The sequence below is a fragment of the Lutra lutra genome, chromosome 8, assembly GCF_902655055.1.
Source record: "Lutra lutra chromosome 8, mLutLut1.2, whole genome shotgun sequence".
Classification (NCBI taxonomy): domain Eukaryota; kingdom Metazoa; phylum Chordata; class Mammalia; order Carnivora; family Mustelidae; genus Lutra; species Lutra lutra.
The window spans coordinates 59053071-59068434 of record NC_062285.1 but is presented as its reverse complement, the minus strand read 5'-3'; the positions used below and the strand labels follow the sequence as shown (position 1 = coordinate 59068434).

Genomic DNA, 15364 nt, shown 5'->3' with positions numbered 1-15364 from the left:
CAAGATGGTGTGATAACACAAGACAGTTTGCTGTCCTTGGATCTTCAGCTTTTTGGTCAGTTGGAATGGCAGCTGACCTCTATTGTTGAAGAAACCATTGGCCAAGAACTGTTCCTCTCACTATTTTGGTGCTGATGCCTACAACTGCACTATTAGTTTTATTATTTGAAGTTATTTGCCCATATCGAAATAATGTATTTGGAGAGTTAAAATTCAGATATACAACACGTTAGAGTGAGTAAATATATCAGGCTTTTCTACTATGACATTTAGCTGAAATTAAGTTTATAAAGAAGTAAAGAACTGGGACGCCTGGGTGGCTCACTTGGTTAAACTGCTGCCTTCCGCTCAGGTCATGATCCCAGGGTCCTAGGATGGAGTCCCACATTGGGCTCCTTGCTCAGCAGGGAGCCTGCTTCTCTCTCTGCCTCTGCCTGCTGCTCTGCCTGCTTGTGTTCTCCCTCTCCCTCTCTCTTTCTGACAAATAAATAAAATCTTAAAAAAAAAAAATAAAGTAAATAACTAGGGAGCAATTGCTTGGATAGCAGACTTGTTCAGAGAATCCAGGGCAGAGGAAACATCATGGCACTAGACACATGCCAAGACGAGAATGCATGAAAATAAATTTAAGACATGATAGTGCATTTGGAATATTCACCATTTTATGTTTGTCATATGAGACTTGGCAGGTAACCAGACCTTTGGCTGTGTATTAGTAAATATCAATTCTAAAAGGAGTACTAGCAATTTAAGTAAGATAGTGGAGTTACAATTTAAGAGCATGGATGTTATGTAGTGGCAATTTTGTTATTTGGTATTTTATGATTAAATGTTATAATATACTAAAATTTAAAATAAATCACTTCATAATACAGAACTAAATACATGAATTTCAGACACCCAAATAGAAGACACAAGACTGAATCCATTTAAGACAGGGAATACTTTATTCAAACCCATCAGAGAAATGGACAGCTTGGGTCTGTAACAAAGCGTTGTGTTTTAAAGCATAGGTCAGTAATTATATATGAGAGTATACACTGCTACATACAAATTAACTGATCAGAGCACAACTTTTCAATATTCAAAACAGAATAAGCTTCCCTGTAAAAGCAGCACCTTTGTGACATTTTAACTTAGTATTCCTCTCCTTCTTCTTCACCCTCACCTTCAACAGAATCAACACCAACCTCCTCATAATCCTTCTCAAGGGCAGCCATGTCCTCACGAGCCTCAGAAAACTCTCCTTCCTCCATGCCCTCCCCTACATACCAGTGAACAAAGGCACGCTTGGCATACATCAGGTCAAACTTGTGGTCCAGGCGAGCCCAGGCCTCAGCGATGGCTGTGGTGTTGCTCAGCATGCACACAGCTCGCTGGACTTTGGCCAGGTCTCCACCGGGCACCACAGTGGGAGGCTGGTAATTAATGCCCACTTTGAAGCCAGTGGGGCACCAGTCCACAAACTGGATGGTACGCTTGGTCTTGATGGTGGCAATGGCGGCATTGACATCTTTGGGAACCACATCGCCACGGTACAACAGGCAGCAAGCCATGTATTTACCATGGCGAGGGTCACATTTCACCATCTGGTTGGCTGGCTCAAAGCACGCGTTGGTGATCTCTGCTACAGAAAGCTGTTCATGGTAGGCTTTCTCAGCAGAGATGACAGGGGCATAGGTGGCCAGAGGGAAGTGGATACGGGGATAGGGCACCAGGTTGGTCTGGAATTCTGTCAGATCAACGTTCAGGGCTCCATCAAATCTGAGGGAAGCAGTGATGGAGGACACAATCTGGCCTATCAACCTATTTAGATTAGTGTAGGTTGGGCGTTCAATATCGAGGTTTCTACGACAGATGTCATAGATGGCCTCATTGTCTACCATGAAGGCACAATCAGAGTGCTCCAGGGTGGTGTGGGTAGTGAGGATGGAGTTGTAGGGCTCAACTACAGCTGTGGAAACCTGAGGGGCTGGGTAGATGGAGAACTCCAGCTTGGACTTCTTGCCGTAATCGACAGAGAGACGTTCCATCAGCAGGAGGGTGAACCCGGAACCAGTTCCCCCTCCAAAGCTGTGGAATACCAAGAAGCCCTGAAGACCTGTGCACTGGTCAGCCTGGTAGAAAAAAGAAATAGAGAAAACTTATGATTACTGCTCTTTGCAATATATCCCAAGTAAATATATTGTCACTTTTCATACAAGTCCAAGAATACAGATCTTATTTTGACAAGAAACACTTACATGGAGACCTTCCTAGAATTACTAAGCATTTCTTACTTAAATGACACCAAATAGTTCATGCTTTAATTGGATTTTTAAAGAAGAACTATAAAGGAATAGTTACCTCACTCCATTACACTTTAATTCTGTGTCTGAGATGAAAAGAACCTATTTCAAGTGTCTTCCTTAGGATCGTTATTTACTTCTTGAGAATAAACATACCAGCTTCCGAATTCGGTCCAAGACAAGGTCAATGATCTCCTTGCCAATGGTGTAGTGCCCTCGGGCGTAGTTGTTGGCAGCATCTTCCTTGCCTGTGATGAGCTGCTCAGGGTGGAAGAGCTGGCGGTAGGTGCCAGTGCGAACTTCATCTGGAAAAGGCAAACACAGCAGTCCCCCATCACTCACCACCTGCACAAGCCTGCTCAACCTCACAGGGTCCCTGGAGCCTCAAGACAGACCTCCTGTTCCAGACCCCCGGGGGAGCTCACCGGGTTACGGAGGCCAACTCACCAATGACTGTGGGTTCCAGGTCTACAAACACGGCCCGGGGCACATGCTTGCCAGCGCCCGTCTCACTGAAGAAGGTGTTGAAGGAGTCGTCTCCTCCCCCGATGGTCTTGTCACTTGGCATCTGGCCATCGGGCTGAATGCCGTGCTCCAGGCAATAGAGCTCCCAGCAGGCATTGCCGATCTGGACACCAGCCTGGCCAACGTGGATGGAGATACACTCACGCTGTGGGAAGGATAAAAAGAAAATTGTAAAATTAGGTTATGTTAGCATTTTGAATTTTCAGTAAATTTTTGAAAATAATTCTAATTATATACAGGTATTCTTCAAGTGTATTTGAGATTATCCCTAACTCAATAGAAATTATTAAGGAAAAGCACCTGCTACAAATGCTGCAGATGGGTGTGGTCTGAATAATAATGTGGCTCTATTTAACCCATGTCCAAGCCCATTGTTTCCAGTCATGCCTGAACAGAAATTTTTTATATTTAAAATATATTTAAAGCACAGATTTTGTAAAATGAAGTAAGTTAAATTTAATCATTAATTAATTGGAATCAGTATTACTACTGCTTTCCTTTAAATGAGGAATTTCTTCTACATTTGACTTGGAATTTTAACATGGACATCTGCGCTGCAGCTGAGGCTAGATACCACACCCCTCTGCAGTCTATCTGCAGAATCCATTAGTACTAGGGGATTGGAAGCTAAACAAGGTCTGCCTCCTGCATTGCTGCATTTGCTGTGCCTGGTACTAGCCTGTTCTGTCTGCTACATTATTTAACAGAGTAAGTTCTATTTCCAGAAACTGCCTACATGATCTCATTGTGCTATTCTGCCAGTTTTCCTTCTCTGAACCCGGCTGGGACCATATGCCTACATTAAGATGAATTAATGTAGATGCACTAGAACAAAGGACAGCTGGACAGAGGATAGTTCTTTGTCTGCAGCATTTTCCTTACTTAAAAAGAAGTCTTTCCAGAATCTTCTCCACTGCAAAAGACTGAAAAATTATTAGTATCTTTAAAACAACTGTTCCTAAATCAGAAAAATATCAGAGGATCTACTTAAGAATAAAAGCCCGGGTGAAAGGATAATGAAATATTTATTTGAAACAACAAAATAGTATTTTCATTCTGAGATTGTGTACTCACCACAGAATATTCATACTTATCACGTTCAATAAGAGATTTTCTTCTCTATGGTCTTTATGGCTACAAGTTCCATTGTCTACCCATTGTCTAGTCACTGACATATGGGCGGGGGTGGGGGTGGGGAAGGGCGTTTCCCTGGGTTCTGGGCGTTAGGGTACCCTGGCTCTCCAAAGTGGGCTTTTTCTCTTGCTGAACGTGCGCCTAGCACACTGAGACGGGACAGACGGACAGACAATAAAGACACACACACTCCAGTCAGTCAGGGCGGAGTGGCCACAGACCAGACTTTAAAGGGCTTGTCAAGAGAACTGTGATTTTGCATCTCAAGAAAAAAATATGTCATCTAAGTTTTAACAGTGAATGAAAAACCTTTTAACGCCTACATTTCCACAATGATGAAAGGCTTTTAGTTAAGTCTTCTGACAGGGGAAGTTTTAGTGAGAGCGAACCCCGCCCAGTGGCTCTAAGGCCCGAGAAGCCAGAAACAAACAACTCCGCCCCTGCGCCGCCCTGACGCGGGCTGCCAGGGGCTCCAGCAGAAACTAACCATTTTGTCCCCGCTAATATACGGGTATCATTCTAAAATGCCAAAGAACCGGGGAGGGATCTTTTTATACTAACCCAAGGTTCCGCTTTCTCCCTGTGCTTTCCCGCCCCCCTCCCCCCTTCCCAGCTACACCCACTGAGCTCGGGTCCTTTTGGACGAGTTTTTCTCTCCCTCCCCTGGGAACAACGCCAGGAAGAAAAGCCTCTCCGAGTCACACGAATACCGTGCGCACAGACGCTGGGGCCGGGCAGACAACGCCACGACCGCCTTTCCCTGCCCCAGACCCTTTCGTCACCGACAGATGGGCTGCTGGCGGCTCGGAAGGTCTCAGATAACTACTCGCTCTGTGCCGCCTTTGTTCTTCCCCACCGTCGTGCTGCGCCCGGGCGCAGTACTGGCTGGGCTCCTGCACCCCGCACTGCGGCGGCGGCCGGGCTCCAGGATGTGGGGCAGCACAGCTAAACCTCGCACACAAAGCATAAAGGCTACCCTTAGCCAAAGAAATTGTAAAGGAAAAAGGGATTAAGTTTTTCCAAGTAGATCTTGGGGGACTGACCCCACCCAATGGCCACAAAGAGCCAGAGAAAGAAGATTCTTACCATGGTTGCTGCTTTGCGTCTGCCGAGCAGATGGCGGAGAGGAAGAGGAGAGGTTGTTGCTTCTTACAGCGCGACTCTTAGGCGGTCGATGTAAGAGAACCTGCGGCACATGGGCGGATGCGGCTCCCTATATACAACTCGGTCACCATGGGGATGGGCTGGGGCCTTTTCCTGTTGGTCCAGACCCCTCGATCTGCCCGGAGAAGCCACGATAGGAGAGTGGTGATTGGTGCAAGCAACATGGGATGAGGTAATCTCTCCCCCACCCCCTTTTCCCTAGCATCCATAGACTGTTTGCATCCTTCAGACAAAGAGACTGTGCAGAAACAGTCAGCCGAGCATCCATTATGGGGTGGGGTTGGGGGGGAGGGGGCGGGAGAAGGCAAGAAAAAGAACTTGAATTGGATGATTTTTATATTGCTTAAACCTCATACTACAGTTAAAATCACCAATGTAGGTTTTCTCCAACACTTATATCGCGGATTTTGTGTTGAGATGAAATATTTAATGGAAAATTACCCCCAGCCCTCTCTCAAAGAATATTAAATTCTGCCACATTCAAGGAAGTTTCAACATCTCTAATTGCTTTACAAATAAAGTAGGAGAGAAGATGGGAATGATGCTTAAAATGGCTTGGGTAAATGTGATTTTTTTTTAATATAAAAAAGAGGTTTAATAATAGAGCCACCCAAAATGGTTTTTCAAGTTCAAGTAATTTATCTTCAGACCTTCTTTTGCACCCCTCCCCCAAATAGCTAAACAAAAAGGGAAGATGGAAGAAAACCATACTAAATATGGAAGTACACAAGTAGTTCTAACATGGTGATAATTAAGATCCAAGAAACATATCATACTTAAATAGACTATTAGAAATATTCCTTTACCAGAAGTCTGTGTAATGTATTTTATGTAGTGTATTGTTCCTTAAAATGAATTGTCTTTCCTGGTATAAAATGGAGAAAATACAAGGAGTTCAGAAGCTAGTGCTGTTACCTGTGCCATGCAGTTATATTTTGCATTGTTCTTTTTTTTTTTTTTTCTGGAAAGAGAAGAATAACTAAAACATCAAATTAAAAAGGAGAGCTGTATAATGTAAGAAAGAAAACCATTTGCGATTTTGTCTCCATCCATGGACAACTATGTCAGCTTAATAATTGCATTTCTTTTTTGTGTAGTTCTTGTGTGAATTTGGTAAATCTTCTCAGAGATTGGGCTTCTAACTGTGGGAATTGTGGCCAGCCTCACACCGTTGCTATTCAACTAGAGACTCTGGTGGTTGCTCAATTGCCTCTTGGGACAAAAAGGCTTTGCTTTCACCCCTAGGAAATGGATTGCAGTAACATTCTTTTGCTATTTAGAAAGGCTCTATTATCAGCAAGGATGGGCTATGAAAAATAAGACTCTGGACTGATCACTACCTGATATTGCTAATGAAATTTCAGAGGTAAAAGAGGTTTGCTATGACCACCAAGGTTGAAAATATATATTCTCGCAGATGATTTTTTTATGTTCGGTTTTCAGCAACAGCTTTTCAGGGTCTGCGGCACCATTTACAGTGCTCTGCAGAGCCCATTCATTCCTGCTGGGCTGGCAGACAGGCAGAGCAGGCGTGGGAGGGAGGGACTTGAGACAGCTGCTGCAGGTTGTGGTGTGACAATGGCTGCCATGGATTTTTCTAGCCTGCTCTCCATAGCTCTGCTTTACTTGTTCAAGTTTGCTGCAGTAGTCTCCCTAGAAAAAAAATAAAACCCAACACACAACTCATTTTATCTACTTCTCGCACATTGCGTAGGAAAAATAATCTTCAACATCCATCTTATCTCCATCCCTTTAGCAAATAAAATTATATTTCAGTAAAAAGACAGGAGAATTAAGGACAGTTTGAATGTTTCTTTCTGCACCTAAATGTACATTTAATAAAAATAAGAATTAAATGACATTGGGGAGTATAAGGATTTATAAGTCACTCATTGAAAATACTTCTTGTGAAATATTAATAGTCAAATAAAAGAAATGCTGCTGGACCATGGTAAAGTGTACAAATCTTTCCTTATAGAATGAGAGGCACAGTCTTGAATTTTATTTTCTTTACATTATAAAAGAAATATGTCATTTTCCCAATAGTCTCAGTTCCTTATGCAGTTTACAGAGGATTAAATAAAAGAGAGGCATGTTCATGCAATTGATTCTTTGTAATTCTATCTCAGAACTATTCTGTTCCTTATGCAAATGAGGATTTTTTTCCTCCCCTTGGGTATAAGTAACAATAAGATCTAGGTCAGAAATAGATTATTTGAGCACTGATAATCTTAAATATATAAATGGGAGAGCAGAGGGAAATAATTAATCTGTCCTTTCTTCCCTCGTTATCTGACTTAATAGCATGCAAACTATTAAAAAGATTTTTTACTAGTTCACCTCTTTTTTTTTCTGCCAATTTCTTTTACTTACAAAGTGTAAGTATTCTAATAAATTTGTTCATGTCCACGGTAAGATTAGCATAAAACATCTTTTCTTTTATAATATTTGTAGAATTTAAATTATTTATTTGTGTATCTACATCTCTTCTACATTAAAATGTGAATCCCAATCCCTGGCAAAGTGCCAAGCATCTATTAGACATTATACACACGTTTGTTAAATTAAATGAATAGTTTCTCTCTGTGCATATTTTCATTAACTACTATAATGACTAACTTAAAGGTATTGAATAAGTATTTTGCCTTTTTTATTCAATAAGCATTTACTGGGTTTTTACAGTGAGTCCTTGACCATCCTAGATAGTGTGAGTAATTCAGAGGTAGTAACATGGTCTCTTTTCTCTAGAGTCTTCCAATCTTTTTTTTTTTTTTTTAGGATTTTATTTATTTATTTGAGAGAGAAAACAAGCAGAGGGGAGAGACAGAGAGAGAGAAGCAGGCTTACCTCTGAGCAGGAAGCCCAGTGCAGGGCTCCATCCCAGGGTCTGGAGATCAAGACCCACACCAAAGACAGACACCTAACCAACTGAGCCACTCAGGCACCCCTAGAGTCTTCCAATCTAACTGAAGTAATAAAACAAGTACACTTATATAGAAGAACAGCATGTGTTTGTAAGTATATGGAGAGGAGCTTTGTAGAATCCATTGCACAATCCCATGTGTTATAATTTATGTAGGAAACAAGAAAGTTGTCTAACACTTTTTTCTTCTTTCTTCTTCATTTCCTATTTATCCCTAAATCCATTCAATCTGGATTCTGCTCTTACCACTCCCTGAAACCAAATGCCCTCCATGGTTGTTGCTAAATCCACTGGACACTTTTTAGTCCTTGTTGACCTGTGATAAGCTTTGTCATAGTTGATATTTTATCTCTTTCTTGGAACACTTTCTTCCCTTGTCCTCAGAAACTCTACATTTTCTGGGTTTCCCTCTTACATTTTTTTGTTTCTTCTCTGTCTCTGCTGGTTCCTCCTCCTTTACCAATCTTTAAATGTTGGAGTTTCTCAAGGTTCAGTCCTAGACTCTTTACTCATTTTATTCTATATGATCTTAGTCACTCCTAGAGGATGGTAAGTGCATTCATTCCCAAGGCTTCAAATCCTTTTTATATGCCCATCACTTCTTAACAACTCCTCTTAGTTCCAGATTGTGTTATAAACTTCTAGTCTCTGGCTGGGTTTCCTACAGGTATCCCAAATTGAACTAGGTATCTTCTCATAAATACATACCTCCTCCTTATAAGGTTCTCTTGCTCAGTAAATGCAGAAGCATCCATCTGGATTCTCATACAGAAATGAGAATTACTCTTTTTTTTTTTTTTAAAGATTTTATTTGTTTATTTGACAGAGAGAGATCACAAGTAGACAGAGAGGCAGGCAGAGAGAGAGAGAGAGAGGGAAGCAGGCTCCCTGCTGAGCAGAGAGCCCGATGCGGGACTAGATCCCAGGACCCTGAGATCACGACCTGAGCCGAAGGCAGCGGCTTAACCCACTGAGCCACCCAGGTGCCCCGAGAATTACTCTTGATATCTCCCTCTCCTTTTCTAACCACCATAGAATCAGTCACTAAGTCCTGTGAAGTTTACCTCCTAAATCACTCTCAAATCTTGTGCTTTTCTCTCCATCTCAACCACCTCCATTCTAGTAAGTACATCATCTTTTGCCTGGACAACGTTAGTACCCTCCTAGATTTTCTATATACTTGCTCTACCCGACCCAGTTCAGTCTTCACACAACAGCCGAAGTGATCTTATTATAATACATCTCAGAGGGGCACCTGGGTGGCTCAGTGGGTTAAAGCCTCTGCCTTCAGCTCAGGTCGTGATCTCAGGGTCCTGGGATCGAGCCCCGCATCGGGTTCTCTGCTCAGCAGGGAGCCTGCTTCCCCTCCTCTCTCTCTGCCTGCCTCTCTGCCTACTTGTGATCTCTGTAAAATAAATAAATAAAATATAAAAAAAAATACATCTCCGAGATCATGTCACATAATACATATCATGTCACTCCACTGCTTAAACCAGATCAATGGGTGGCTCTTAGTTTTAAAATGAAGATCCCAAATCCTAAATATGGCTGCTTCAATTCTATAATGGAAGTAAATCTTATACTTAAAAACCGGTGAAAGGACATATTGATTTAAAATTGCATTAAAATTGAGATAATTTCCTGAAAGTTGATTTTGGTAGGGAGGCAAAGGAGTTATAAAAGCTAGCTAGTCACTTTATAATTATTATGCTATAAAATTCTGTTTTATTCATTTTTGTATTTATGCAATTTTTATAATAAAAAATTTAACAATATAAACCCATGAGATCATAAAGATACCACAAAGGAAAAATAAAAATAGAAAAAAGTAAATTAAAAATAATCATCTGATACCATTGCACCACTGGAAGTAACTAGGACACCAACTCCATACTCTACTCCATAAATGAAGATCTGAGGGTTGTCTGCGTGGCTCAGTCATTTGAGAGTCTGACTCTTGATTTCTGCTCAGGTCATGATCTCAGCACCATGAGATTGAGCCCTGAGTTGGGCTGCATGCCTGCTTAAGATTCTCTCTTTCCCTCTCCCTCTGTCCCTCTCACCCTGCCCCTCTAAAAAAAATTTTTAAATTAAAGTACTTCAGGAAAGAAAAAGGGGAAAAATGATAGAAATTGTGGCAAAACGCTTGATAATTGTTAAATGTTAATGATGTGTATATGGAGTTCATTATACTGTTTTCTCTATTTTGGGGTATGTTTGAAAAAAAATTTTTTAAAGATTTGTTTGTCAGAGAGAGAAAGTGCAAACGGGGGAGTGGGGGAGTGGCAGGGAGAGGGAGAAGGAGGCTCCCTGCTGAGCAGGGAGCTTGATGTGGAACTTGATCCCAGGACCCCAGCTCAGGTGACCTGAGCTGAACGCTCCCAGGAGCCACCCAGGCGTCTCTGTTTGAAAATTTCTTAATAAATTAAGAATTTCTCAATAAGTACTAAAAAGGGGTGTCCCTGTTTGAAAATTTCCTTTTTTTTAAAGGATTTTAAAATTTTATTTATGTATTTGACAGAGAGAGAGATCACAAGTAGGCAGAGAGGCAGGCAGAGAGAGAGAGAGGGGAAGCAGGCTCCCAGCTGAGCAGAGAGCCCGATGTGGGACTCGATCCCACCATCCTGAGATCATGACCTGAGTCGAAGGCAGAGGCTTAATCCACCGAGCCACTCAGGCGCCTGTTTGAAAATTTCTTAGTAAATTAAAAATTTCTTAGTAAAATAAGTACTAAAAAGGGGCACCTGGGTGGCTCAGCCGTTGGGCATCTGCCTTCAGCTCAGGTCATGATCCTAGGGTCCTGGGATGAAGCCTCACATCAGGCTCCCTGCTTGGCAGGAAGCCTGCTTCTCCCTCTCCCACTCCCCCTGCTTGTGTTCCCTCTCTCTCTGTCTCTCTCTGTCAAATAAATAAATAAATCTTTAGAAAATAAGTACTAAAAAGAGGAAATTGTGGATGTTGAAGACAATTTGTATCTGCTTCACAATTTATTCTGTACTACCTTGAAGAGAAAGTTATAGAAATTTGAAGAGAAGGAAAAAGTCCTTGTATTAAGAGCTATGGTTCATCATGGAAGTCTTCACTCCGAATGGTGGCTCATAACCAAATGCTACAGGAGTAGAGTGAGTACTTTTAACAGGGAACATTATGTTAACAAAGACATAGTATGATGTTGATCAGGTGTACCAGGGAGAGCAAAAATGTTGTCTCACTTTGGGCATGCAAAAGAATGATGGATGAAGTGTTATATGTGAGAAGCGGAGCTAGTTAATGAAACATTTTGAACTCCAGTCTGAAGAAGGAGTTTGGGCTTGAGTCCATAGGCAGCGTGAAGCTTTTGTATTCTTATAGAAAAGAGTGAACAACACTTTAATAAGATTAATATCAGCATATTATATTTATAATTTATAAATATAATTCTATATTTTTAGTATTTACAAATTTTATAATTTATAAAATTAATCTGCCAGCTAAGTGGAGTAGGGAAAGAGGCTGGATAATGGCACTAATAAGGAGGTTATTGCAATAATCTAAGCAGAAGGTCTCAGACCTTCATAATTACAGAATTACAGAAGGAATGGTTAGAAAGGGGTAAGAAAAGATACCATCCAAAGGAAGAATCCCAAGTGGTGACTGGCGGAACATGAGGCAAAAAGGAAAGAGTAAAAACCCTTAAAGTTTTGAACTTGGTGGATTAGAACATGAAATGGTTGATAGTGGTGCTCTTTATAAAAATGGGGACGTTACTGGGGACACCTGGCTGGCTCAGTCTGTAAAGCATGCAGCTCTTGGTCCAAGGGTTGTGAGTTCAAGCCTCACGTTGGGTATAGAGCTTATTGAAAAAAATAAAGAAAAAGAGAGAAAGAGAGGAAGGAAGGAAGGAAATAGGGAAGTTGAAAAGGGATACAAGTCTAAGCAGGAAATGCATTTGTGTGGGGGCGCTGTCAATCAGTTGATGTTGTCTTACAGTTGAATGTTACATGGTTTGCGGTGATAGAGGGATTGAGGGCAGAAGTCTTGGAAGCTGCTGGGAATTTGAGAAAGGTAAGGAGTGGAGGGGTGGAGATGCATATTTAAAACCTAATGAAAACAGCATTGTATGCTGCTGGCAGTATGGTATGAGAATAGAATTCTCCACAAGTATAACCCAGAATTTCAATGGGAAACACAATTCCTGTGCATGCAGTTATGTTCACCATGTGAAAAGCCTTTCTGTCTTTTTTCTTCTTTATTTTGAAAACTTTTTATCAAAGGATATCATACATGCATAAATTTTTACCAATCATAAATTTACACTTCGGTGAATTTTTGCAAACTTAACATTATTAATAGTGTAACCAGCAAGTAGATCAAGAAACAGAGCATTATCACTATCTGAGAAGCCTCCCCCTTGTACCTCTACCCAGTCATAATCTGCTCTCAAAGCTGTTACCCACTGGGCGCCTGGTTGGCTCATTAGGTAAAGCAGCCAGGTCTTGATTTATACTCAGGTCATGATCTCAGGGTCCTGGGATAGAGGCCTGCATTGGACTGAAGATTTTCCTGAAGTTGTAATGTATACTCCCACTAGTAGTGTAAGAGAGTTCTGCTTCTCATTCTCCCTCATTGTAGCCATTCAGGAGAGTTTATAGTATAGTACCTATCACATTGTGACTAACTCATGAGGTTGACACCTTTTCATGTGTTTATTGTCCATTTAATAGCCTCTATGGTGAAATGCCTGTTCAAGGCTCTCTCGTATTTTCTCGTGAATTGCCTGTCTTTATCTCAGTGTTTGGTTCATTATATATTATGAAGAAGAGCCCTTTGGTTTTGAAGGGGCAGGGGGTGGGAGGTTGGGGGAACCAGGTGGTGGGTATTAGAGAGGGCACGGATTGCATGGAGCACTGGGTGTGGTGCAAAAACAATGAATACTGTTATGCTGAAATTAAAAAAAATTAAAATAAAATAAAATGAAAAAAAAAAAAAAAAAAGAAGAGCCCTTTGTTGGATTTAAAGATTACAAAAAAAAGTTTTTCCCCTACTCTGCAGCTTGCCTTTTCACTCTCCTAATGGTGTCACTCTATGAACAGAAGTTTTTTATTTTAAGTAGTTCAATTTATCATTTTTTCTTTATTGTTAGCATTTTTTTAAAAGATTTTATTTTTCAATAATCTCTACACTCAACACAGGGCTTGAACTTATCACCCTGAGATAAAGAGTTGCAAGCCCTACCGACTAAGCCAGCCAGGTGTTCCTATTGGTAGCATTTTTTGAGTTGCGTTTAAGAAATCTTTGCCTATGCACAGGGTCATGATTGAGATAGAATATATTCTTCTAAAGGATTTATTTATTCTAAAGGACTTGTAAGCTTTTACATTCAGTTCCACAATATACATGGGAACTGATATCTTCGTGTGTATTTGGTATGAAGTAGAGATCAGACCCATTTTTTTCCCTCATATGGATATCCAGTTGGTCCTGAACTATTTATTTATAAGACCATCCTTTCCCCACTGACTGCAGTGACACTTTTGTTATGAATTAAGGAACCAGATGTATATATGGGAAGCCTCCTCTCACTAGCTCATACGTATTTCAACTTTATTATTTTTTAAATTATTATAATCGTTTTTAACCCAAGTAATTAACTCATATGGATAATCAGCCCTATATGTTTCAATTAATTCATTAGTTTCTTCTTTTTGCCCTATATTAATTCACTTGTTTCTTCTTTTTGCTAACGCATATTGATTGCCTACTAAGTTGCGTATATTGGGCCAGGCATAGTGTAGGGTAAATAGACGTTAATTTGGCTAAGATTTAATTAGATATAATGCATTCTGATAAGTCCCAAGAAAGAGGCATGGCTTGATCCATGCAAGGAGATATATATTACCTATAACCTCTAGATCTTTGGGGGATGGGGTAGTATAGAGAATGCAGGAAGGCTTCCTGGAAGAGGCAATTCTTGGGATTGTCTTGAAAAATAAATAGGAGTAGCAAGTACAAATGGAGAAGAGAGTGCACATGCAAATACACAGACAACTGGGTTAGTTTCAGAAACTGGAAGTGGTTTGTTAAGGTTTGTTACATAAAATATAAGGAAAGGGAATTGGGGAGCCATGAGACTGGAGGGTTAGACAAAGAATTGATTATGAAAGGACCTTATTTCCTCTCTCTGCCTACCTCTCTGCCTACTTGTGATCTCTGTCTGTCAAATGAAATGAATAAAATCTTTAAAAAAAAAAAAAAAAAAAAAAAAAAAAAAAAGGGGCGCCTGGGTGGCTCAGTGGGTTAAAGCCTCTGCTTTCAGCTCAGGTCATGATCCCAGGGTCCTGGGATCGAGCCCCGCATCGGGCTCTCTGCTTGGCAGGGAGCCTGCTTCCTCCTCTCTCTCTCTGCCTACCTCTCTGCCTACTTGTGATCTCTGTCTGTCAAATGAAATGAATAAAATCTTTAAAAAAAAAAAAAAAAAAAAAAAAAAAAAGAAAGGACCTTATTTCAAACTCAATGAGAACCATTAAAGGAAAGAGGACTAATGAACTTTGCATTTCAGAAAGCTACTTCTGACTGCTACACGTAGGAAGAATAGATAGAACAGAGTTGGGGATAAGGAAACATAATGTAGGAAGACTGGTTAGAAGATTGGTGATTAGTAGATAGTAAGACTGACTCAAAGAAGTAAAAAGAAGTAGACCTACTTGGGAAATATATGGAAGGGTCTAGAGCTGGTGATGTCTAGGAATGAGGTGCAATGAGCAGTGAAGGATGGGGCAGCTGGCTCCAGAATCAGGCAGACCTGGGTTCAGTTCTCCTTTCTGTCACAATTTAGCCAAGTTAGAAAAACCATTCTGTCTTCAAAGAATGTATTGGAAGAGTTTGAGACTGAAAGCAAGGAGACTAGTTAGGAGGCTACTACAATCATCTAGGCTTTGTGATGAGAGCCTGATTGAGGATAAATTTAGCTATAGGGACAGAAGGAAAGAGATGGATTGAAAGGAGAGAAATGGATTGAGGAATATATAGAAGGTTGACTTATCGATTTGAGAACATACCTAATACATTAAAGACAGCAAAGAGGGGTGCCTGGCTAGCTCAGTGGTTAGAGCATGTGACTCTTTTTTTTTAAAACTTTTTATTTATTTGAGAAAGAGAGGACATGCACCTGACACAAAGAGTGGGGGAGGAGCAGTGGGGGAAGGAGAAAGAGGGGGTAAGAATCTCCAGCAGACTCCATGCTGAGTGGGGAGCCCCATGCTGGGCTGGATCCCTGGATCCTGCAATCATGACCTGAGCTGAAACCAAGAGTGAGTTGCTTAACCAAATGAGCCACCCAGGCACCCTGAGT

General features: G+C 40.9%; 1 protein-coding gene and 1 long non-coding RNA gene across 2 annotated transcripts in view; one reads left to right on the top strand and one right to left on the bottom strand.

Moving 5' to 3' along the window:
- Window positions 1-924: 924 nt before the first annotated feature.
- Window positions 925-5175, bottom strand: LOC125106192 (tubulin alpha-1A chain). Its single transcript, XM_047739912.1, has 4 exons — window positions 5034-5175; window positions 2736-2958; window positions 2445-2593; window positions 925-2117 (listed from the first exon to the last, which is right to left on the bottom strand). Exons 1-4 carry the CDS (start codon window positions 5034-5036, stop codon window positions 1137-1139), a joined length of 1356 nt encoding a protein of 451 aa, XP_047595868.1. The 5' UTR covers window positions 5037-5175; the 3' UTR covers window positions 925-1136.
- The window catches only part of LOC125106194 (uncharacterized), a 43118-nt gene continuing 32924 nt past the window's right edge, over window positions 5171-15364 (top strand). The window contains exon 1 of the long non-coding RNA XR_007129264.1: window positions 5171-5283. This is a non-coding gene — a long non-coding RNA (uncharacterized LOC125106194). The remainder of the gene's footprint in view (window positions 5284-15364) is intronic.